This window comes from Cervus canadensis, chromosome 3 (genome assembly GCF_019320065.1).
Source record: "Cervus canadensis isolate Bull #8, Minnesota chromosome 3, ASM1932006v1, whole genome shotgun sequence".
In the NCBI taxonomy this organism is placed as follows: Eukaryota; Metazoa; Chordata; class Mammalia; order Artiodactyla; family Cervidae; genus Cervus; species Cervus canadensis.
Genome location: NC_057388.1, coordinates 112,789,155 through 112,813,823, shown reverse-complemented (window position 1 = coordinate 112,813,823; position 24,669 = coordinate 112,789,155). Strand labels below are relative to the sequence as shown.

Genomic DNA, 24,669 nt, shown 5'->3' with positions numbered 1-24,669 from the left:
TTCCTGGTCAGGGAACTAGATCCCACATGCTGCAACTAAGACCTGGTGCAGCCAAATAAATGAATAAATATTAAAAAAAAAAAAAAAAAGAAAGAAGAACAAAACTAGAGGCATCACACTTTCTGATTTAAAACCATATTACAAAGCTATACTAATTAAAATGGTATAGTATTGTCACAAAAACAGACACATGGAACAGAACACAGACCTCAGAAATAAACCCATGTGTATACGGTAAATCAGTTTACTACAAATGAGCCAAGAGTATACAGAGGGGAAATAAGTATCTTTTCAATAAATGGTTTTGGAAAAACTAGACAGCCACATGCAAAAGAATGAAATTGGATGCCTATGCTGCTGCTGCTAAGTCGCTTTAGTCATGTCTGACTCTGTGTGACCCCATAGACAGCAGCCCACCAGGCTCCCCCATCCCTGGGATTCTCCAGGCAAGAACACTAGAGTGGGTTGCCATATCATACACCAAAAACAAAAATCAATTCAAAATGGACTGAGATTTGAACATATAACTTAAAACCACAAAACTCCTAGAAGAAAACATAGTGGGTAAGGTCCTTGACCTCAGGTTGGCAATGATTTTTTGAATTTGACACCAGAAGCACAAGTGACAAAAGCAAAAATCTTAGACCCAGTGCAGTCAAATAAATAAATACTGTGGAAAAAATATTTTTTAAAAAAGTAAAAATCAATAAGTGAGATTATATCAATGTAAAAAATTTCTGCACAACAAAAGAAACAATCGACAAAATGTGAAGGCAACTTATGAAATGGGAGAAAATATTTGTTAAATCAAATATCTGATAAGGGGTAAAAATAAAGAAGTATACCAGGAATTCATACAACTCTCTAGCAAAAGAAATAAGCAATTCAGTTTAAAAATGATCGGACAGACTTAATAGACATTTTCCCAAAGAAGACATGCACATGGCCAACAGATAATTGAAAATATTCTCAACACTGCTAATCATCCAGGAAATGCAAATCAAAACCACAATGAGATATCATTTCATACCTGTTAGAAGGCCATCATCAACAAGACAATCAATAATAAGGTAAACCTATGGCTGATTCATGTTGATGTTTGGCATAAACCAACACAATACTGTAAAGCAAATCAGTCAGTTCAGTTGAGTCACTCAGTCGTGTCCGACTCTTTGCGACCCCATGGACTGCAACATACTAGGCCTCCCCGTCCATCACTAACTCCTGGAGTTTACGCAAGCTCATGTCCATTGAGTCGGTGATCCCATCCAACCATCTCATCTTCTGTTGTCCCCTTCTCCTCCCACCTTCAATCTTTCCCAGCATCAGGGTCTTTTCAAATGAGTCAGTTCTTTGTTATCAGGTGGCCAAAGTATTGGAGTTTTAGCTTCCACATCAGTCCTCCCAATGAATATTCAGGACTGCTTTCTTTTAGGATGGACTGGTTGAATCTCCTTGCAGTCCAAGCGACTCTTCAAGAGTCTTCTCCAACACCACAGTTCAAAAGCATCAATTCTTCGGCACTCAGCTTTCTTTATGGTCCAAGTCTCCCATCCATACATGACTACTGGAAAAACCATAGCTTTGACTAGATGGACCTTTGTTGGCAAAGTAATATCTCTGCTTTTTATTATGCTGTCTAGGTTTGTCATAGCTTTTCTTCCAAGGAACAAGTGTCTTTTAATTTCATGGCTGCAGTCACCATCTGCAGTGATTTTGGAGCCCCCTCAAATAAAATCTGTCACTGTTTCCACTGTTTCCCCACCTATTTGCCATAAAGTGATGGGACCAGATGCCATGATCTTAGTTTTCTGAATGTTGAGTTTTAAGCCAGCTTTTTCACTCTCCTCTTTCTGCATATCAGAAGGGATTAATATTTCTCCTGGAAATCTTGATTCCAGCTTGTGCTTCAGCCAGCCCAGCATTTCTCATGATGTACCCTGCATGTAAGTTAAATAAGCAGAGTGACAATATACAGCAATTATCTTTCAATTAAAAATAAATTTTTAAAAAGACAAGCAATAACAAGTGTTGGTGAGAATATGGAGACAAGGGAACCTTTGTGCACTATTGGTAAGAAAGCAAATTAGTGCAGTCACTATGGGAAACAGTACGGAGGTTCCTCAAAAAATTAAAAATGTAACTACTACATGTTGAACAATCCTACTTCTGGATATCTATCAAAAGGACAGGAAACCAGAATCTTGATGTGGTATCTGCACTCCCATCTTCACTGCAGTATTATTCACATAGCCAAGATACATAAACAACCTAAGGTTCTGTCTATGGATGAATGGATAAAGGTGATATAGAGTGTATGCATATATATACATGTGCTCAGTAGGGTCTGACTCTTTGTGACCCCATGAACTGCAGCCTGCCAGGATCTTCTGTCCATGGAATTTACCAGACTGGAATACTGGAGTGGGTTCTCATTTCCTCCTCAAGGGGGGTCTTTCCGACCCAGGGATCAAACCTACGTCTCTTGCAACTCCTGCATTGCAGGCAGATTCTTTGCGACTGAGCCATCAGGGAAGCCGTGTGTGTGTGTGTGTGTGTGTGTGTGTGTGTGTGTGTGTGTGTGTGTGTGTGTGTGTGTGTTCAGCCACAAGAGAGAAAGACATCTCACTGTTTACAACAACATGGATGGAACTTGAGGGTATTTCAGTTCTGTAACTCAGTTATGTCTGATTCTTTGCAATCCCATGAACTGCAGCATGCCAGGCTTCCCTGCCCATGACAAACTCCTGGAGCTTGTTCAAACTCATGTCCATTGAATCAGTGATGCCATCCAAACATCTTGTTCTCTGTCATCCCCTTCTCCTCCTGCCTTCAGTCTTTCCCAGCATTGGGGTCTTTTCCAACGAGTTAGTTCTTCACATCAGATGGCCAGAGTATTGGAGTTTCAGCTTCAGCATTGGTCATTCCAGTGAATATTCAGGACTGATTTCCTATAGGATGGACTGGTGGATCTCCTTGCAGTCCAAGGACTCTCAAGAGTCTTCTCCAACACCACAGTTCAAAAGCATCAATTCTGCAATGCTCAGACTTATTTATGGTTTAACTCTCCCATCCATACATGACTACTGAAAAAAACCATAGCTTTTACTAGATGGACCTTTGTTGGCAGAATAATGTCTCTGTTTTTTAATATACTGTCTAGGTTGGTCAGAGCTTTTCTTCTATGGAACAAGCATCTTTTAATTTCATGGCTGCAGTCACCATCTGCAGTGATTTTGGAGCTCAGGAAAATGAAGTCTGTCACTGCTTCCATTGTTTCCACATCTATTTGCCATGAAGTGATGGGACCAGGTGCCATGATTTTCATTTTTTGAATGTTGAGTTTTAAGCCAGCTTTTTCACTCTCCTCTTTCACCCTCACCAAGGGGCTCTTTAGTTCCTCCTCACTTTCTGCCAAAAGGGTGGTGTCATCTGCATATTTGAGGTTATTGATATTTCTCCTGGCAATCTTGATTCCAGTTTGTGATTCATCCAGCCTGGCATTTCTCATGATGTACTCTGCATATAAGTCAAATAAACAGAGTGACAATATACAGCCTTGACGTACTCCTTTCCCAATTTGAAACCAGTCCGTTGTCCCACATCTAGTTCTAACTGTTGTCCTTGCTTTCTCAGGAGGCATGTAAGGTGGTCTGGTATTCCCACCTCTTTCAGAATTTTCCACAGTTTGTTTTGATCCACACAGTCAAAGGCTTTAGTGTCGTCAATGAAACAGAAGTAGATGTTTTTCTGGAATTCTGTTGTTTTTTCTATGATCCAACGGGTGTTGGCAATTTGATCTCTGGTTCCTCTGCCTTTTCTAAATCCAGCTTCAACATGTGGAAGTTCACAGTTCATGTACTGTTGAAGCCTTGCTTGGAGAATTTTCAGCATTACTTTGCTAGCATGTGGGGTGAGTGCAATTGTGTGCAGTTGAGGGCATTTACTAAGTGAAATAAGTCAGACAGAGAACAACAAATACTATATGGTATCACTTGTTAATGTGGAATTTTAAAAAGTCAAATTCCTTGAAATGGAGAGTAGAATGGTGGTTACTAGGTGCTGGTGGGTGGGAGAAATTTGAAGATGTTGGTCAAAGAGTACAAACCTCCAGGGAGAAGATGAGTAGGTACACACACAGTGATTATAGTGCAATTTGGTATTACCTACTTGAATGTTGCCGAAATAGTAGATCTCACCACCAAAAATAAATGGTAATTATGTGAAGTGATGCAGATGTTAGCTAATGTTGTGATGGTAATCATTTTTGCAATGTAGAAGTATATCAAATCAATACAGCATGGATTTTAAATGTATATGATGTTACATTCAATTATATCTCAATAAACCTAGAGGGTGATGTTCCTGGCAGGTAGAACCACTTTTGTGGCATTGTCCACGCTGATGTTCACTCAAAAATTCCTGCCCTGGGAAGGAGACACTCAAGAGATCATTTTATTTAAAAATGCCTAAAAAGCAAGAGACAAATGGAGATAAGATTATTGGTCAAAAGTTGGAAATAAAAAGAGATCTCAGAAATCTAAAATGCTCTTCCTCACTGATGTTATAGCCCCTGTTGGGGACAAGATGCTGGTGTCACAGAAACCTTTGGAAAACATTACCATAGCCCAGAGCTATGGGATAGGATGTGCTTTGTTGCTCAGTCATGTCCAACTCTTTGTGACCCCATGGACTGCAGCCCTCCAGGTTCCTCTGTCCGTGAGGATTCTCCAGGTAAGAATACTGGAGTAGATTGCCATGCCCTCCTCCAGGGGACCTCCCCATCCCAGGGATCAAACCCAGGTCTCCTCATTGCAGGCAGATTCTTTACTGACTGAGCTAAGCAGGGAAGCCCAAGAAGACTGGAGTGGGTAGCTTATCTCTTCTCCAGGGTATCTTCCTGATCCAGGGTCTCCTGCATTGCAGGCAGATTCTTTACCAGCTGAGCTACCAGGGAATCAGCATGGGATAGGATATGCAGTGACAATACTGCATACCCACCAGTTCATGGGTTAATGCTGCTGTCTCTTTAAGTCATCACCACTGGACCCTCCCCTCCCTGAGCTTCTTGAGCTCTGAGTGGCACAGAGATTTCCGTGTTGGTGGGGAGGAAACCAGTCACTGCACCCACAGCCAAGGGCAGGCAGCAGATCAGGAGCTTCTTGGATCTAACGTTAGAGCCTGTCATCAATTCTGCAAGAAAGGTGAGTGTAAGGGATAGGGAGTCAGTCCGGGAGTAGGACCTGTGGGGAACAGGAAGAGCCCATGTGAAACTGACTAGTGAGCATGTGCATTCTAGTAATTATGAAAAAGGGAAGCAAGACCTAGAAACAGTAACTTCGCACGCATAAGTTAGTAAGGATGTTTTGAGTGTCAAATAGAGTAAGTTCAGGAGAAGCGGTAAGCATCACTCTCCAGCTCTCGTTGCATGTGCTCCTGTTGTTGTTTAGTCATTCAGTTGTGTCTAACTCTGTGCAACCCCTGGACTGTAGCCAACCAGTCTCCTCTGTCCTCCACTATCTCCCAGAGTTTGCTCAAAATTCATGTCCCTTGAATCAGTGATGCTACGTGATGCACATACTCTTGAAAGTGAAAGTGAAGTCACACAGTTATGTTCAACTCTTTGCGACCCATGGACTGTAGCCCACCTGGCTCCTCCATCCATGAAATTTTCTAGGCAGGAGTACTGGAGTGGGTTGCCATTTCCTTCTCTGGGCACATACTCTTATGTGGGACTAAATTCTCTCTCTTTGTCTGTATGTGTGCATGCTCAGTCAGTCATGTTCGACTCTTTATGACCCCCTGGACTGTAGCACACCAGGCTCCTCTGTCCATGGAATTTTCCAGGCAAGAATACTGGAGTGGGTCACCATTTCCTACTCCAGGGGATCCTCCTGACCCAGGAATCAAGCCCACATCTCTTGTGTCTCCTGCGTTGGCAGCAAGATTCTTTACCACTGAGCCACCTGGGAAGCCCCTATCCTTCCTTAGTCCCCTAGTAAGTAAGAAAGGTGATTGCTAGAACTACTGCAGGCACCAAAACACATTTTCAAAGTCAACAAAAACTCCCCAAAAGCATATTCAGCAAAGGCAAAAGGTATTCCTGGGGACTTATAAGGAAAGCTAACCTCAAGACTGTGAAGAAAGCTGAGTGCCAAAATATTGATGCTTTTGAACTGTGGTGAAGGAGAAGACTCTTGAGAGTCCCCTGGACTGCAAGGAGATTAAATCAGTCATTCCTAAAAGAAATCAATCCTGAATATTCCCTGGAAGGACTGATGCTGAAGCTGAAACTTCAATACTTTAGCCACCTGATGCAAAGAACTGACTCCTTGGAAAAGAGCCTGATGCTGGGTAAGACTGAAGGCAGAAGAAGGTGACAACAGAGGCCAAGGTGGTTGGATGGCATCACCGACTCAATGGATGTGAGTTTGAGTAAACTCCGAGAGTTGGTGATGGACAGGGAGGCCTGGCGTGCTGCGATTCATGGGGTCACAAAGAATCAGACATGATGAGTGACTGAACTGAACTGAACTGAACTGACTGAACCTCAGAACAAGTTACAAAGTGAAAACTCTGTAATTCTCCCAAAACCTCCACTCTCCTTAGCACTATCCACAATAGTGCAGGAAACAACTGAGGTTATGAACTTGGTCCTGACCCCTTGCCCTAGAGGAACTCTTGCTTATCTTCTCCCCAAGTCAAGCTGGGCTTTGTGGGCTGCTGCGCCACGTTATTTTCCTCTTCGCAGCTGTGTCCTGGAGGGGTGGGACTAGGATAACTGATTCAAAAACTCAAGTCATGGGCTGAATGCTTAAAAAGAATTCGTCATGGAGGGGAACTTAATATTTTTAAGTGTAGATATAGGAATATAAATCTAAGAAATACACATTTTTATATATTGTGAATCACCACAACAGCATTTCTGCAGCCATAAAATAAAGACTGGAGCAATATGGCAGGTGTGTATAATACTAAGAAAAAACACAGACTGTGAATAGTGTATGTGATAGCATTGTAGCTACATAAAAATGTGCATTGCACATGGACAATAAGATCAAAGGAACTATAGAAAATAAAAGGATTGCAAAAGATAAAAATACATACATTTTTAACAATCTCCTAAATAATTCCAAAAGACGCCAGGTTCAATGAGTACTGGACTAGCTAAATAAACCTTGACCCCTTGAAGTTTTAGAAGAAAGGATTGTACAAGTTTTACTTTTTCCAATAACTGTATACCTTTGTTACCCCAGATTTTAGCTGTTAAGAACCTCAAAAGAACTTTCCAAATTCCTTTCCAAATTTTGTGGGAAGCTCCAAAGGGTATACCCAAGAGTTCTGTGGATTCCCTGTACCACACTTTCTCATTTCCACCTGTGACGGGGACATCTTGCTTCAGGTAAAGTCTTCTTGGTTGTGAATCTTGTAGCTCTTTCTTCATCTCAGCTCTGGTGTCAATTAAGGGAGCCTGTTGATTTCTAGACACAAAATAACTAATCACATCATGGGATTTGCCCCGGGACAAACTTTACTGAAAGCTTTGGGGGATGGGGGGTGCAGGAGAGTTACTGCAGAAATGCAAACAGCTTTGGCTTGAGTTCTAGGCAAAAGGGCCCTCTGAGTTCTTTGAGACAGGTTATTGAGCCAGCCTCTGTCTTTGCTTTTCCTTTGTTGTTGGAGCCAATGGGGGAGAACACAGTTATCTGCAAGAACCAGGTGGGTGAAGAGGTAGAGTTTGAAATGGACGGTAAAACAGACAGGACTCAAGCAGAAATGTGGAGCGGGATGAAGGGTCCTAGGAGGGAAAGCACGAGGTGGGTTGGGAAAGGCGCTGAAATCTTCTGTGTCTGGAGTGGCCGACTGGTGGGGTGGGGGTGGGCGGGGATTCACTGGAAATGAGGCTGGGGAAGTAGGCTGAGGAGAGCCTGTGCTCTCTTGTTCAGGTGCTCACAGGATCAGGCAAACGATCACAAAATATTTAATTGTATTACATAATGTTTGAATGAGTATAATCACTTTACTTTGAGAAGCCTCAGATTTGAAAGCAAGAGCATAAAGATGGGGAAGGGAGCCTCCCAGTCTCTCTAGCACACAGATCATATTTAGACTTGTTTACTTATTTTTAATTGGCATACAGTTGACTTAAAATATTATGGTACTTTCAAGTGTAAAATATAGTGACTTGACATTTTTTATAGATTATGCTTCATGTAAAATTAATATAAAATATTAACTATATTTTTTGTACATAACATTTTTGTATCTTTTATTTCCTGGCCACACCCTGTGGCTTCTGGGATTTAGTTCCCCAAACAGGGGTCAAACCCTTGCCCTTGGCAGTGAAATCCCCAACCACTGGACTGCCAGGGAATTCTTTATCTTAATTTTATACCTAATATTTTTTACCTCTTAATCCTTTTCTCTGATCTTGCCTCTCCCTTAAGCCCTGTCTTCAGTGGTAACCAGTAATTCATTCTTTGTGCTGGTAAGTCTGTTTCTGTTTTGTTATATTAAACTGTTTTTTTTTTTTTTTTTTTTTTTTTTTAAAACGTACAGCATTTTTCTTTCATATGACTTATTTCAATAAGTATTACCTATTTCAATAAATATAATACCCTCTAGGTCAATCCATGTTGATGCAAATGGAAAGATTTCATCCTTTTTTATGGCTGAGGATTATTCCACTATATATATATATATATATATATCCAAAAAAGAGATAATCAAAAATGAAAGTGTTAATCACTCAGTTGTGTCCAACTCTTTAGGATCCCATGGACTGTAGTCCACCTGGCTTCTCTGTCCGTGGAATTTTCCAGGCAAGGATACTGGTGTGGGTAGCCTTTCCCTTCTCCAGGGGGGTCTTCTCAATCCAGGGATCAAACCCAGGTCTCCTGCACTGCAGGCAAATTCTTTACTGTCTGAGCCACCAGGGAAGTCAATGTACATGTATATATAAAACAGCTTCTTTACCCAATCATCTATTGATGGACATTTAGGTTGCTTTCCTATCTTGGTTATTATCAATAATGCTGCTATGAATCTTGGAGTGCATACATTTTCCTGAATTAGTGTTTTCACTTCCTTTGGATATATACCCAGGAGTAAAGCTGCTAGATCATATGGAAGTTCTATTTTTAACTTTTCAAGGAGCCACCATGCTGTTTTCTACCATTACCGTAACAATTGACATTCTCACTATCAGTGCACTAGGGTTCCCTTTTCTCTACCTCCTCACCAACACGTGTTATTTCTTGTTTTCTGATGACAGCCATTCTGACAGCAGTGCCCCATGCCTCTTGTACCCGAATATCTGTTTTCTTCCTCAAGTTAGGGAACATTTCAATTATAACTTCACCAAACACATTTTTGACCCACTTCTCTCTCGTCTCTTCCTATAACGTGAATGTTAGTACACTTGATGTTGTCCCAGAGGACCCATAAACTATCATCCTTTTTTTTTTTTTTTATGTTAGCTGTAGGTTTTTTCCCCCCAATTATTTTTATTTGTTGGAGGCTAATTACTTTACAACATTGTAGTGGTTCTTGCCATACATTGACATGAATCAGCCATAGGTTTACATGTGTTCCCCATCCTGAACCCCCTCCCACCGCCCTCCCTATCCCATCCCTCTGGGTCATCCCAGTGCACCAGCCCTGAGCACTTGTCTCATGTATCTAACCTGGACTGGTGATCTGTTTCACACTTGATAATATACATGTTTCGATGCTGTTCTCTCAGATCATCCCACCCTCACCTTCTCCCATAGAGTCCAAAAGTCTGTTCTATACATCTGTGTCTCTTTTTCTGTCTTGCATATAGGGTTATCGTTATCATCTTTCTAAATGCCATATATATGCATTAGTACACTGAATTGGTGTTTTTCTTTCTGGCTTACTTCACTCTGTATAATGGGCTCCAGTTTCATCCATCTCATTAGAACTGATTCAAATGAATTCTTTTTAATGGCTGAGTAATATTCCATTGTGTATATGTACCACAGCTTTCTTATCCATTCGTCTGCTGATGGGCATCTAGGTTGCTTCCATGTCCTGGCTATTATAAACAGTGCTGCGATGAACATTGGGGTGCACGTGTCTCTTTCAGATCTGGTTTCCTCAGTGTGTATGCCCAGAAGTGGGATTGCTGGGTCATATGGCAGTTCTATTTCCAGGTTTTTAAGAAATCTCCACACTGTTTTCCATAGCGGCTGTACTAGTTTGCATTCCCACCAACAGTGTAAGAGGGTTCCCTTTTCTCCACACCCTCTCCAGCATTTATTGCTTGTAGACTTTTGGATAGCAGCCATCCTGACTGGCGTGTAATGGTACCTCATTGTGGTTTTGATTTGCATTTCTCTGATAATGAGTGATGTTGAGCATCTTTTCATGTGTTTGTTAGCCATCTGTATGTCTCCTTTGGAGAAATGTCTGTTTAGTTCTTTGGCCCATTTTTTGATTGGGTCATTTATTTTTCTGGAATTGAGCTGCAGGAGTTGCTTGTATATTTTTGAGATTAATCCTTTGTCTGTTGCTTCATTTGGTATTATTTTCTCCCATTCCAAAGGCTGTCTTTTCACCTTGCTTATAGTTTCCTTTGTAGTGCAAAAGTTTTTAAGTTTAATTAGCTCCCATTTGTTTATTTTTGTTTTTATTTCCCATATTCTGGGAGGTGGGTCATAGAGGATCCTGCTGTGATTCATGTCGGAGAGTCTTTTGCCTATGTTCTCCTCTAGGAGTTTTATAGTTTCTGGTCTGACATTTAGATCTTTAATCCATTTTGAGTTTATTTTTGTGTATGGTGTTAGAAAGTGTTCTAGTTTCATTCTTTCACAAGTGGTTGACCAGTTTTCCCAACACCACTTGTTAAAGAGGTTGTCTTTTTTCCATTGTATATCCTTGACTCCTTTGTTGAAGATAAGGTGACCATAGGTACGTGGACTTATCTCTGGGCTTTCCATTCTGTTCCATTGATCTGTATTTCTGTCTTTGTGCCAGTACCATACTGTCTTGATGAGTGTGGCTTTGTAGTAGAGCCTGAAGTTGGGCAGGTTGATTCCTCCAGTTCCATTCTTCTTTCTCAAGATTACTTTGGCTATTTGAGGTTTTTTGTATTTTCATACAAATTGTGAAATTATTTGTTCTAGTTCTGTGAAGAATACCATTGGTAGCTTGATAGGGATTGCACTGAATCTATAGATTGCTTTGGGTAGAATAGCCATTTTCACAATATTGATTCTTCCAATCCATGAACACGGTATATTTCTCCATCTATTTGTGTCCTCTTTGATTTCTTTCATCAATGTTTTATAGTTTTCTATGTATAGGTCTTTTGTTTCTTTAGGTAGATATACCCTAAGTATTTTATTCTTTTTGTTGCAATGGTGAATGGTATTGTTTCCTTAATTTCTCTTTCTGTTTTCTCATTGTTAGTGTATAGGAATGCAAGGGATTTCTATGTGTTAATTTTATATCCTGCAACTTTACTATATTCCTTGATTAGCTCTAGTAATTTTCTGGTAGAGTCTTTAGGGTTTTCTATGTAGAGGATCATGTCATCTGCAAACAGTGAGAGTTTCACTTCTTCTTTTCCTATCTGAATTCTTTTTATTTCTTTTTCTGCTCTGATTACTGTGGCCAACACTTCCAAAACTATGTTGAATAAGTAGTGGTGAGAGTGGGCACCTCTGTCTTATTCCTGATTTCAGGGGAAGTGCTTTCAATTTTTCACCATTGAGGATAATGCTTGCTGTGGGTTTGTCATATATAGCTTTTATTATGTTGAGGAATGTTCCTTCTATTCCTGCTTTCTGGAGAGTTTTTTAATCATAAATGGATTCTGAATTTTGTCAAAGGCTTTTTCTGCATCTATTGAGATAATCATATGGTTTTTATCTTTCAATTTGTTAATGTGGTGTATTACATTGATTGATTTGTGAATATTAAAGAATCCTTGCATTCATGGGATAAAGCCCACTTGGTCATGATGTATCATCTTTTTAATATGTTGTTGGATTCTGTTTGCTAGAATTTGGTAAGGATTTTTGTATCTATGTTCATCAGTGATATTGGCCTGTAGTTTTCTTTTTTGTGGCATCTTTGTCTGGTTTTGGAATTAGGGTGATGGTGGTCTCATTGAATGGGTTTGGAAGTTTACCTTCTTTTGCAATTTTCTGGAAGAGTTTGAGTAAGATAGGTGTTAGCCCTTCTCTAAAATTTTTGGTAGAATTCAGCTGTGAAGCCATCAGGTCCTGGGCTTTTGTTTGCTGGAAGATTTCTGATTACAGTTTCAATTTCCATGCTTGTGATCAGTCTGTTAAGATCTTCTATTTCTTCCTGGTTCAGTTTTGGAAAGTTATACTTTTCTATATCATCCATTTTTTAAACGTGTTTTTCTTTTTGCTGTTCTGGTTAAGTGATTTCCACTCTTCTGTCTTATGTGTTCTTCTGTGTCACCTCAGCTGGCCTGAATTCCTTCTAGCACGTTTTTCATTTCAGTTATCATAATCATCAGCTCTGACTGGTTTTTATATTTCCTAGTTCTTTGCTGAAGTTCCCACTGTGTTCAGCTGCATTCTCTCAAGTTCAGTTAGCATTTTTATTACTGTTGCTTTGGACTCTTTGGCAAGCAAATTATTTGTCTCTGTTATCTTGTTCTTTCATTTAAAATATGTGCCTCTGTTTTCTCATTTTCTTTAACTTTCTCAGTCTGCTGCTATTAAAATAGGTGAAACGGTCACCTATCCTGGTCTTGAAGGCATGTCCTTGTGTGGGAGTGTCTCTTTGCATTGTGCATGTGCCTGGGGCTTTGGTGGGAAAGCTGGACCGGAAGTGAGCAGTGACTGTGTCTTCTCCCAGGGTGTGCTGGCAGCCACTGCAGTGGTGGGAGGCAGGGCTGGAGTCAGAGGGGCTACAGCCAGAGCCAGGTGCCAGCCACGGCTTCTCCTAGGCTCTGTACCAGTTGCCACCCTATTGTGGGAGGAGTCAAAAGCCAAGCGGCAGGAGCAGGAGTCTTAAGGGAGCTTAATCTTCCACCAGATTGATGACTGTCATCACTTTGTCTGGGGGCACAGCCAGGGCCTGAGGGTTTGGGGCCTCACTTCTGAGCTGGTTCCATTTTTCCTTGGTGTGTACCCCTTGGTTAGAGGCAGGATGGGGAACCAAAGGGTTGGAGCCAGACCACAGAGCTTTCTCTGCTCCTTCCCTGGTGCTCACCTACCCATTGGCAGTGGTGGCTTCTGCCTTTGAGAGGAGCAGTAGGGGATGGAGTAGGATCCTGGGCACTGGGAGGTACTCTGGGGGCAGTCCTGGCAGGCTGGCCAGAGCACCAGGCAGTGTTCAATCTACTGCCTCTGCACTAGGACTGGGGGAAAGCAAGCTGTACATGCTCTTCAAGACCAGGGTCTCAGTATCCTACAGCCCCTACAATAAGCCCTACTGATTTCCAGACCAGCTAAGGGGCTCATCTTGACATGGACTAAATGTTATCATCTCCCCTCCGCTCTTTGCATTTGGGAGCCCTGAGAAGACAAAGCCAAGCTTACCAGGTGTTCTCACAGTATCATCCCAACCCCAGACTAGGCTCCTCCAAATGTCTTTGCTGAACATTTCCTCCAATCTCTTTCCAATGCCCAGGGGAACGCAGGAACTATGACCTTCTCACTGTGAGGTCACCAGCATTTTAGACCTGGCCTGTCACATTATAGGCAGTTACACCTATTTGATAAATGAGTGAATGAACAAATTGTGTCTGGGACTCTTTCAGGTAATCATGGGAGGACGGAAGGTGGCAAGAGATGAAGGAAACGCCTATGGTAAGAACACGTCTCACAATGTGTATTTGCCTCCAGGTGTGAACCCTGGATGGTAGGGGGATGGGCTAATTCAAGACTGGACAAGAGAAGCCGAGAGGTGACTTGATGCTGGGGTGAAGCAGCAAGAGCCCTGGGGCTGGCACTTCACCTAGATCTTTACCCCCACCCTGCTGTGAGATATCAAGTTCTTTAGAGGGAACATGGTTCCCTCTATTAGAGGGAACATGGTTCACCAGGTAGAAGGTGTTAGGGAACAAGGATGGAGGGCGACACAAGTGTCTTATTAGGCAGCAGGTTTAAGGGACAAGAGAGGAGGAGGGAGGCAGGAAGGGAAGGAAGAGAGTTGATCTCATCTTATTTTCTGACGCTCTATGAGGACAGCGCTATAGCATTGATTCCGTTTGTGTAGAAGAGGTTTAACACTTAGATTAAGCAGCTCCCAGGGTTACAAGGCTGGTAGAGGACAGGTCTACAATTCAATCCCCGGCTAGGGGACTCCAGATAGCCCTCTGTGCTGGACTCACTGCCCCACCCCTTTCTCCAGTGGGAGGGCATCAGGGAAAAGAAGGACCAGCTCTGCACAGCCTGGATGACAGATCATATCAGAGGAAGTAATGGTCTGTATTACAAAGGCGCATCCTCTAGAGAAATGGTCAGCAGCAGCTGGAGCACCTACAGGTGCACGTGTGACACTAAAGACGGAAGAAATAGACGGGTAGGGACCCCCTTGGAGTGTCCACATCTCACACCAGGCCGCTCAGTAAAGTTACAGTGAAAGTCACCCAGTCATGTCAGACTGCACGATCCCATAGACAATTCAGTCCATGGAATTCTCCGGGCCAGAATACTGGAGTGGGTAACCTTTCACTTCTCCAGGGGGTCTTTCCAACCCAGGGATCCAACCCAGGTCTCCCACACTGCAGGCAGATTCTTCACCAGCTGAGCTACAAGGGAAACCAGTAAAGGTTTGGTCCCAAACACAACCGTGGAAGCGCTCTGTTCTCCTTCGCTCGCAAGGCGTCCAGGAGACCCGGGGACCGGGACATGTCGCTCTCAGGTTCCGAAGCTTACAGACCACCAGTGCCCACAGGTTTCCAGGAGTTCAGGTCCGCCCCGCAGGAGCGCAGGCTGCGCCTCCTCCTGGTTGGGAGGTCGGGGACCGGGAAGAGCGCCACGGGCAACAGCATCCTCCAGCGGAAGCACTTCCTCTCCAGGCTCGCGGCCACGGCGGTGACCCGGGCCTGCGCCACGGGGAGCTGCCGCTGGGCCTCGTGGGACGTGGAAATCCTCGACACCCCCGACCTCTTCAGCCCCGAGGTCGCCCAGGCAGACCCGGGCTTCCAGGAGAGAGCCCGCTGCTACCTGCTGTCGGCCCCGGGGCCCCACGCCGTGCTCCTGGTGACCCAGCTCGGCCGCTTCACCGCCCAGGACCTGCGGGCCTGGCGCGGGGTGAAGGCGCTCTTCGGGGCGGGCATCGCGGCGCGCGCCGTCGTGGTCTTCACCCGCAGGGAGGACCTGGCGCGGGGCTCGCTGCAGCAGTACGTGCGCGACACCGACAACCACGCCCTCCAGGAGCTGGTGGCCGAGTGCGGGGGCCGCTGCTGCGCCTTCGACAACCGAGCGGCCGAAGGGGAGCGCGAGGCGCAGGTCGGGGAGCTGATGGGGCTGGTGGAGGAGCTGGTGCGGGACCATGGCGGCGCCCCCTACACCAACGACGTGTACCGCCTGGTGCAGACCCTGGGCGGGCTGAGCCCCAAGGAGAGGCTGCGCAGGGTGGCGGAGCGACTGGCCGCCCGCGCGCCGACGTGGCCGGGGCGCTGGCCTCTGGCCGGGCTGTGTCGGTGGCCCAAGGCGGCGCCGGGGACCCGGTGTAAGCTGGGCCTGGCCGCCCTGCTGGGCGCCCTGTTCCTGCTGTACCTGCTCTGCAGGCGCCGGCCCGAGACGGTGACGGTGTGACGGAGCGTCCGGCCGCCCGCGCTGCCGTGGCCTCTGGCCGGGCTGTGGCTCAGGCGCTCCTGCTGGGCGCCCTGTTCCTGCTGTACCTGCTCTGCAGGTAGCTACCAATTCCTTTCGTGAGGTCTGTCCTGACACATGGTAAATAACACTTTGTCCCTTGCAGTGATAATTACGTTCATCTGAGGTGCGCTGCTGCTTCAGGGCCCACATTCCCTTCTTTTCTCCCTCACCTTGCCTAATCTACCAACCTCAGAGTCGTCCCAGGCAAATCTCCCACCTGAAACTTCCTGTGTTACCTGGTGGTCCCTGAACTCCCCACTCTGCAGAACCTAACAGTCACTGTTAATTTTAGGTGTTTTCCACCTGACCTCAGACTGCCTTTGACTCCCTCCTGTCACTGAACTGTTTTTACTCCTGAAAGCAGATGAGGACCATTTGCCCTCTCATCCCCTGGACTCCCGGTGAACCAAGGGCAGAACCACCCCAGGGCAGAGTCTGAGTACATATTCATTTGTTTGAATTGAACTGAATGGAAGAAATAAATGTACTGGACAGTCACATTGTGTTCAAAGAAATCAGTATCTGCAGATGTTTCTTCATCCATTTTATATACGCGTTGGACAAAGATGCTGCAGTCTCATTCCTGACCCCACAGGCAAACAACCATGCACCCACACACTCACTCAGGTGTGTGATGGCAAGGCCAGAAGACATTAGTGCAGACCTGGCCCTCTGTACCGGCAGGGGATTGTTGCCCCCCAGCAGCTTGAATGCAGATGTTTCTGCATGTCCAAAGAGACTGTCACTGGAGACTTGGTTCCCTAGGGCCCATGGAGGTTCTTCAGAAAGTCTCTTCCCAAGGAGGAGTTTTCTCACTGGCTGACACACTCACAGGGTAAGCAAGGGTATGACTTTTCAATTCAGGGATAAATTTAAAGATTTAAGTGGACTGGAGATTTTCTTTTATGTGAATCTCAAAAGGCAAATAGGTCTTTGTGGGCTGAGAACTGGTGATATGATCGTGGGGTAGAGAGTCACCCCTGTCCCATGCATACCTGGGAAAATCAGCTGTCTGGTGCAGGTGAGCCAGGTTAGCCTGTATCATCAGTTCTAGGTGTGCCTCCCTATCTCTTTATTCACATTTGCTTTGTCCCCAACACCACCGTCTTCACACACCAACAGAAGTACATCTCTAATACAGCTATGCATTTCCAGGTCTCCCCCTACAGTATCCTCTGCCTATTGCCTACCCAGCCAGAGATTCTCAGGCTACTGATGACCTGAGATCACTAAGTGAAAGTCGCTCAGTTGTATCCAATTCTTTGCGACCCCATGGTCTATACAGTCCATACAATTCTCCAGGCCACAATACTGCAGTGGGTAGCCTTTCTCTTCTCCAGGGCATCCTCCCAACCAGGGATCAAACCCAGGTCTCCCACATTACAGGCAGATTCTTTACCAGCTGAACCACCAGGGAAGCCCTGAGATCACTAAAGAGACGTGTAAAAAGGAAAAATGATCTGCAACAACTGAGTACATATGTGAGGCCCACAAACCCTGCGAGAATGCCATGGCAAACACTAACAGGAACACCAATGCCAAATGCTGAGGCTTGAAATTTCCTCACCTGGAAAGATCATTTTCGTTTAAGGAGTTGTGTGCAGATCTCAGCAGAGGTCCTGATAGGGGATCTTGCTTTTTTTCTTGTTCACTTTTTGATACACTCTTAGAGTAAACAGAGAACTATCCTGCCATTATCACTCCTCTGAGAAAAGGGATGGTGATTGGTGAAAATAAATGTGAAAAAAGAATGAAAATAGAATGATAAACTGCCCCATGTGAACAATGGATAGTTTTAATCTATGACTCAAATAATGAGAAACATCTGTTTCTTGCTCTTGCTTTTGGAAGGAATGAAGGCTGGGAAGTTCCTAAGTGACCCTGGTTGAGCTGATGGGCATGTGGGGAGGAACATGCCAGGGATCCCAGAGGGCAGGCAATTGCCTAGTTCAACACTAGAGAGCTGTCTGTATATGTGGGATATACACAAGAGGATAAAGAATGCCATGAAGAATGTCTGTAATAGATTAATGGATAGAAACAACAAATAGTGCTGGGACCACTGACTATTCACATGCAAAATAGTAAATTTGGATGCTTATCCTACATGATACAAAACCATTAACTCAAAATGGATCAAAGACCTAAATGTAAGAATTAAAACTATAAAAATCTTAGAAGAAAACAAGAGCAAATCTTCATGACCATGGATTAGACAATAGTTTCTAATATATGACATCAAAAGCACCAAAGAAAAGCAGGTGATATATTTAGTAAAAATTTAAAACATTTTCCCATTAAGTAACACTATCTAGAAAGTGAAAAGACAGCCTAAAGAATGGGCAAAAATATTTGCCAACCTGATAAAGATTTAATATCCAGAATATATAATGAACTCTTACAACTCTACAACAAGAAGACAAATAATCCAATTTTTAAATGAGTGAAATATTTGAATAGGAGTTTCTTCAAATAAGATACACAAATGGCCAATGAACACATGGAAAAAAAATAATGAACATCATTTGTCATTGGGAAAATGCAAATCAAAACAAGATACCACTTCATATTCCGATTTTTTTTAAAGAGAAAAAATAACAGATACTGATGAGCATGTGGATAAATTTAACCCTTGTCCACGGCGGGTGAGGATGTAAAATGACACAACTGCTATAGAAAACAGTTTGGCATTGCCTCAAAAAGGTAAACACATATTACCATATGATGCAGTAATTTCACTTCCTAGGTATATATCCAAGAGGACTGACAACACATGTTCAGTCCAAAAATTCTACATGAAGGGTAAAGCATCATTATTCATAATAGTAAAATAAAGTGGAAACAACCCAAATGGACAACTAATGAATGGATACACACACACACACACACACACACACACACACGATGTATATATACATATAATGGAGTATTACTTAGCCATTAAAAGGAATGGGGTAGGGACTTTCATGGTGGTCCAGTGGTTAAGAATCCACTATCCAAAGCAGGGGACACAGGTACGATCTCTAGTTTTCGAACTAAGATTTCACATGCCATGGAACAGCTAAGACTAGGCTCCATAATTACTGAGCCCTCCTGCTCCACAGCCCATGTGCCACAACTAGAGAGCCTGCGTGCCACAACTACTGAGGCTGCATGCCACAACTAGGGAGATCAGGCACACAATGAAGATTTCATGTGCTGCAACTAAGACCTGATGCAGTGAATAAATAAATATTTTTTAAAATATATTTTTAAAAAGGAATGGAGTACAGTTACATGTGACCATGTGAATAAGCTTTGAAAGCATTATGCTAAGTGAAAGAAGCCAGGAAAAAGATCACATGAAGTTATGATTGCATTTACATGAAACATCCAAAAACAAGAATGGACTCATGAGCGTGTCCTCAACAGGGTTTCAGTTCCTTGTACTCTGTTAACATTTATATTCAGTTTCACTTTTTAAGCCTTTTCCCTCTGTGTTCCCCAAAAGGATGCTGAAGCCTTAACACTATGAATGTGATCTTACTTGCAAATAAGGTCTTTGTAGATTTTATTGTTAAAGTAAGGCCACTGGGATGAGCTGTAATACATACAACTGGTCCTTATTACAAGAGGGGGATTGGACACAGACACATGCATTGGAAAGATAGTCATATGAAGACAGAAACAGAGGTTGGAATAATGCTGCCAGGGGCAACTAGAAGCTAGAGGAGGCACGGAAGGAGCCTTCCTAACAGCCTTCAGGAGGAGAATGGCCCTGCCAGCACATTTACTCTGAACTTCTGGCCTGGCCTCCATACCTGTGAGAGAGTAAATTTCTGTCATTTTTTTTTTCTTTTTTTAATATTTTTATTAGTTGGAGGCTAATTACTTCACAACATTTCAGTGGGTTTTGTCATACATTGATATGAATCAGCCATAGATTTACACGTATTCCCCATCCCGATCCCCCCTCCCACCTCCCTCTCCACCCGATTCCTCTGGGTCTTCCCAGTGCACCAGGCCCGAGCACTTGTCTCATGCATCCCACCTGGGCTGGTGATCTGTTTCACCATAGATAGTATACATGCTGTTCTTTTGAAACATCCCACCCTCACCTTCTCCCACAGAGTTCAAAAGTCTGTTCTGTATTTCTGTGTCTCTTTTTCTGTTTTGCATATAGGGTTATCATTACCATCTTTCTAAATTCCATATATATGTGTTAGTATGCTGTAATGTTCTTTATCTTTCTGGCTTACTTCACTCTGTATAATGGGCTCCAGTTTCGTCCATCTCATTAGACTGATTCAAATGAATTCTTTTTGATGGCTGAGTAATATTCCATGGTGTATATGTACCACAGCTTCCTTATCCATTCATCTGCTGATGGGCATCTAGGTTGCTTCCATGTCCTGGCTATTATAAACAGTGCTGCGATGAACATTGGGGTGCACGTGTCTCTTTCAGATGTGGTTTCCTCAGTGTGTATGCCCAGAAGTGGGATTGCTGGGTCATATGGCAGTTCTAGTTCCAGGTTTTTAAGGAATCTCCACACTGTTTTCCATAGTGGCTGTACTAGTTTGCATTCCGACCAACAGTGTAAGAGGGTTCCCTTTTCTCCACACCCTCTCCAGCATTTATTGCTTGTAGACTTTTGGATAGCAGCCATCCTGACTGGTGTGTAATGGTACCTCATTGTGGTTTTGATTTGCATTTCTCTAATAATGAGTGATGTTGAGCACCTTTTCATGTGTTTGTTAGCCATCTGTATGTCTTCTTTAGAGAAATGTCTGTTTAGTTCTCTGGCCCATTTTTTGATTGGGTCATTTATTTTTCTGGAATTGAGCTGCAGGAGTTGCTTGTATATTTTTTGAGATTAATCCTTTGTCTGTTTCTTCATTTGCTATTATTTTCTCCCAATTTGAGGGCTGTCTTTTCACCTTGCTTATAGTTTCCTTTGTAGTGCAAAAGTTTTTAAGTTTCATTAGATCCCATTTGTTTAGTTTTGCTTTTATTTCCAATATTCTGGGAGGTGGGTCATAGAGGATCTTGCTGTGATTTATGTCGGAGAGTGTTTTGCCTATGTTCTCCTCTAGGAGTTTTATAGTTTCTGGTCTTACATTTAGATCTTTAATCCATTTTGAGTTTATTTTTGTGTATGGTGTTAGAAAGTGTTCTAGTTTCATTCTTTTACAAGTGGTTGACCAGTTTTCCCAGCACCACTTCTTAAAGAGGTTGTCTTTTTTCCTTTGTATATCCTTGCCTCCTTTGTGAAAGATAAGTTATCCATAGGTCCGTGGATTTATCTCTGGGCTTTCTATTCTGTTCCATTGATCTATATTTCTGTCTTTGTGCCAGTACCATACTGTCTTGATGACTGTGGCTTTGTAGTAGAGTCTGAAGTCAGGCAGGTTGATTCCTCCAGTTCCATTCTTCTTTCTCAAGATTACTTTGGCTATTCGAGGTTTTTTGTATTTCCATACAAATTGTGGAATTCTTTGGTCTAGTTCTGTGAAAAATACCGTTGGTAGCTTGATAGGGATTGCATTGAATCTATAGATTGCTTTGGGTAGAATAGCCATTTTGACAATATTGATTCTTCCAGTCCATGAACATGTATATTTCTCCATCTGTTTGTGTCCTCTTTGATTTCTTTCATCAGTGTTTTATAGTTTTCTATGTATAGGTCTTTTGTTTCTTTAGGTAGATATATTCCTAAGTATTTTATTCTTTTTGTTGCAATGGTGAATGGTATTGTTTCCTTAATTTCTCTTTCTGTTTTCTCATTGTTAGTGTATAGGAATGCAAGGGATTTCTGTGTGTTAATTTTATATCCTGCAACTTTACTATATTCATTGATTAGCTCTAGTAATTTTCTGGTAGAGTCTTTAGGGTTTTCTATGTAGAGGATCATGTCATCTGCAAACAGTGAGAGTTTCACTTCTTCTTTTCCTATCTGGATTCCTTTTACTGCTTTTTCTGCTCTGATTGCTGTGGCCAAAAATGCCAAACACTATGTTGATAGTAGTGGTGAGAGTGGGCACCCTTGTCTTGTTCCTGATTTCAGGGGAAATGCTTTCAATTTTTCACCATTGAGGGTGATGCTTGCTGTGGGTTTGTCATATATAGCTTTTATTATGTTGAGGTATGTTCCTTCTATTCCTGCTTTTTGGAGAGTTTTAATCATAAATGAGTGTTGAATTTTGTCAAAGGCTTTCTCTGCATCTATTGAGATAATCATATGGTTTTTATCTTTCAATTTGTTAATGTGGTGTATTACATTGATTGATTTGCAGATATTGAAGAATCCTTGCATTCCTGGGATAAAGCCCACTTGGTCATGGTGTATGATTTTTTTAATATGTTGTTGGATTCTGTTTGCTAGAATTTTGTTAAGGATTTTTGCATCTATGTTCATCAGTGATATTGGCCTGTAGTTTTCTTTTTTTGTGGCATCTTTGTCTGGTTTTGGAATTAGGGTGATGGTGGTCTCATAGAATGAGTTTGGAAGTTTACCTTCTTCTGCAATTTTCTGGAAGAGTTTGAATAAGATAGGTGTTAGCTCTTCTCTAAATTTTTGGTAGAATTCAGCTGTGAAGCCCTCTGGTCCTGGGCTTTTGTTTGCTGGAAGATTTTTTATTACAGTTTCGATTTCCTTGCCTGTGATGGGTCTGTTAAGGTCTTCTATTTCTTCCTGGTTCAGTTTTGGAAAGTTATACTTTTCTAAGAATTTGTCCATTTCATCCAAGTTGTCCATTTTATTGGCATAGAGCTGCTGGTAGTAGTCTCTTATGATCCTTTGTATTTCAGTGTTGTCTGTTGTGATCTCTCCATTTTCATTTCTAATTTTGTTAATTTGGTTCTTCTCTCTTTGTTTCTTAATGAGTCTTGCTAATGGTTTGTCAATTTTGTTTATTTTTTCAAAAAACCAGCTTTTAGCTTTGTTGATTTTTGCTATGGTCTCTTTAGTTTCTTTTGCGTTTATTTCTGCCCTGATTTTTAAGATTTCTTTCCTTCTGCTAACCCTGGGGTTCTTCATTTCTTCCTTCTCTAATTGCTTTAGGTGTAGAGTTAGGTTATTTATTTGGCTTTTTTCTTGTTTCTTGATGTAAGCCTGTAATGCTATGAACCTTCCCCTTAGCACTGCTTTTACAGTGTCCCATAGGTTTTGGGTTGTTGTGTTTTCATTTTCATTCATTTCTATACATATTTTGATTTCTTTTTTGATTTCTTCTATGATTTGTTGGTTATTCAGAAGCATGTTATTTAGCCTCCATATGTTTGAATTTTTAACAATTTTTTTCCTGTAATTGAGATCTAATCTTACTGCACTGTGGTCAGAAAAGATGACTGGAATGATTTCAATTTTTTTGAATTTTCCAAGACCAGATTTATGGCCCAGGATGTGATCTATTCTGGAGAAGGTTCCGTGTGCACTTGAGAAAAAGGTGAAGTTGATTGTTTTGGGGTGAAATGTCCTATAGATATCAATTAGGCCTAGCTGGTCCATTGTGTCATTTAAGGTTTGTGTTTCCTTGTTAAATTTCTGTTTAGTTGATCTATCCATAGTTGTGAGTGGTGTATTAAAGTCTCCCACTATTACTGTGTTACTATTAATTTCCTCTTTCACACTCGTTAGCATTTGCCGTACATATTGTGGTGCTCCTATGTTGGGTGCATATATATTTATAATTGTTATATCTTCTTCTTGGGTTGATCCTTTGATCATTATGTAGTGTCCTTCTTTGTCTCTTTTCACATCCTTTATTTGAAAGTCTATTTTATCTGATATGAGTATTGCGACTCCTGCTTTCTTTTGGTCTCTGTTTGTGTGAAATATTTTTTTCCAGCCCTTCACTTTTAGTCTGTATGTGTCTCTTGTTTTGAGGTGGGTCTCTTGTAGACAGCATATATAGGGGTCTTGTTTTTGTATCCATTCAGCCAGTCTTTGTCTTTTGGTTGGGGCATTCAACCCATTTACATTTAAGGTAATTATTGATAGGTGTGGTCCCGTTGCCATTTACTTTGTTGTTTTGGGTTCGGGTTTATACACCCTTTCTGTGTTTCCTGTCTAGAGAAGATCCTTTAGCATTTGTTGAAGAGCTGTTTTAGTGGTGCTGAATTCTCTCAGCTTTTGCTTGTCTGTAAAGCTTTTGAATTCTCCTTCATATTTGAATGAGATCCTTGCTGGGTACAGTAATCTAGGTTGTAGGTTGTTCTCTTTCATTACTTTAAGTATGTCCTGCCATTCCCTTCTGGCCTGGAGGGTTTCTATTGATAGATCAGCTGTTATCCTTATGGGAATCCCTTTGTGTGTTATTTGTTGTTTCTCCCTTGCTGCTTTTAATATTTGTTCTTTGTGTTTGATCTTTGTTAATTTGATTAATATGTGTCTTGGGGTGTTTTGCCTTGGGTTTATCCTGTTTGGGACTCTCTGGGTTTCTTGGACTTGGGTGGCTATTTCCTTCCCCATTTTAGGGAAGTTTTCAGCTATTATCTCCTCGAGTATTTTCTCATGGCCTTTCTTTTTGTCTTCTTCTTCTGGGATTCCTATGATTCGAATGTTGGGGCGTTTCACATTGTCCCAGAGGTCCCTGAGGTTGTCCTCATTTCTTTTGATCCTTTTTTCTTTTTTCCTCTCTGCTTCATTTATTTCCACCATTTTATCTTCTACCTCACTTATCCTATCTTCTGCCTCCGTTATTCTACTCTTGGTTCCCTCCAAAGTGTTTTTGATCTCATTCATTGCATTGTTCATTTTAAATTGATTCTTTTTTATTTCTTCTAGGTCTTTATTAAACATTTCTTGTATTTTCTCAATCTTTCTCTCCAGGCTATTTATCTGTAACTCCATTTT

At 42.2% G+C, this 24,669-nt stretch overlaps 1 protein-coding gene across 19 annotated transcripts in view; it reads left to right on the top strand.

Annotated features, from left to right (window-relative positions):
* The first annotated feature begins 5,095 nt into the window (after positions 1–5,095).
* Positions 5,096–24,669, top strand: part of LOC122438862 (GTPase IMAP family member 7-like) — an 89,166-nt gene continuing 69,592 nt past the window's right edge. For 3 of the 19 annotated variants that reach the window (XM_043464105.1, XM_043464103.1, XM_043464112.1), the window contains exons 1-2: positions 5,116–5,204; positions 13,769–13,817. In XM_043464105.1, coding sequence (XP_043320040.1) covers positions 13,775–13,817 — 43 coding nt within the window. In that variant the 5' untranslated portion in view covers positions 5,116–5,204; positions 13,769–13,774. The other 16 variants (XM_043464111.1, XM_043464106.1, XM_043464121.1 and 13 more) reach the window with 15 other exon arrangements.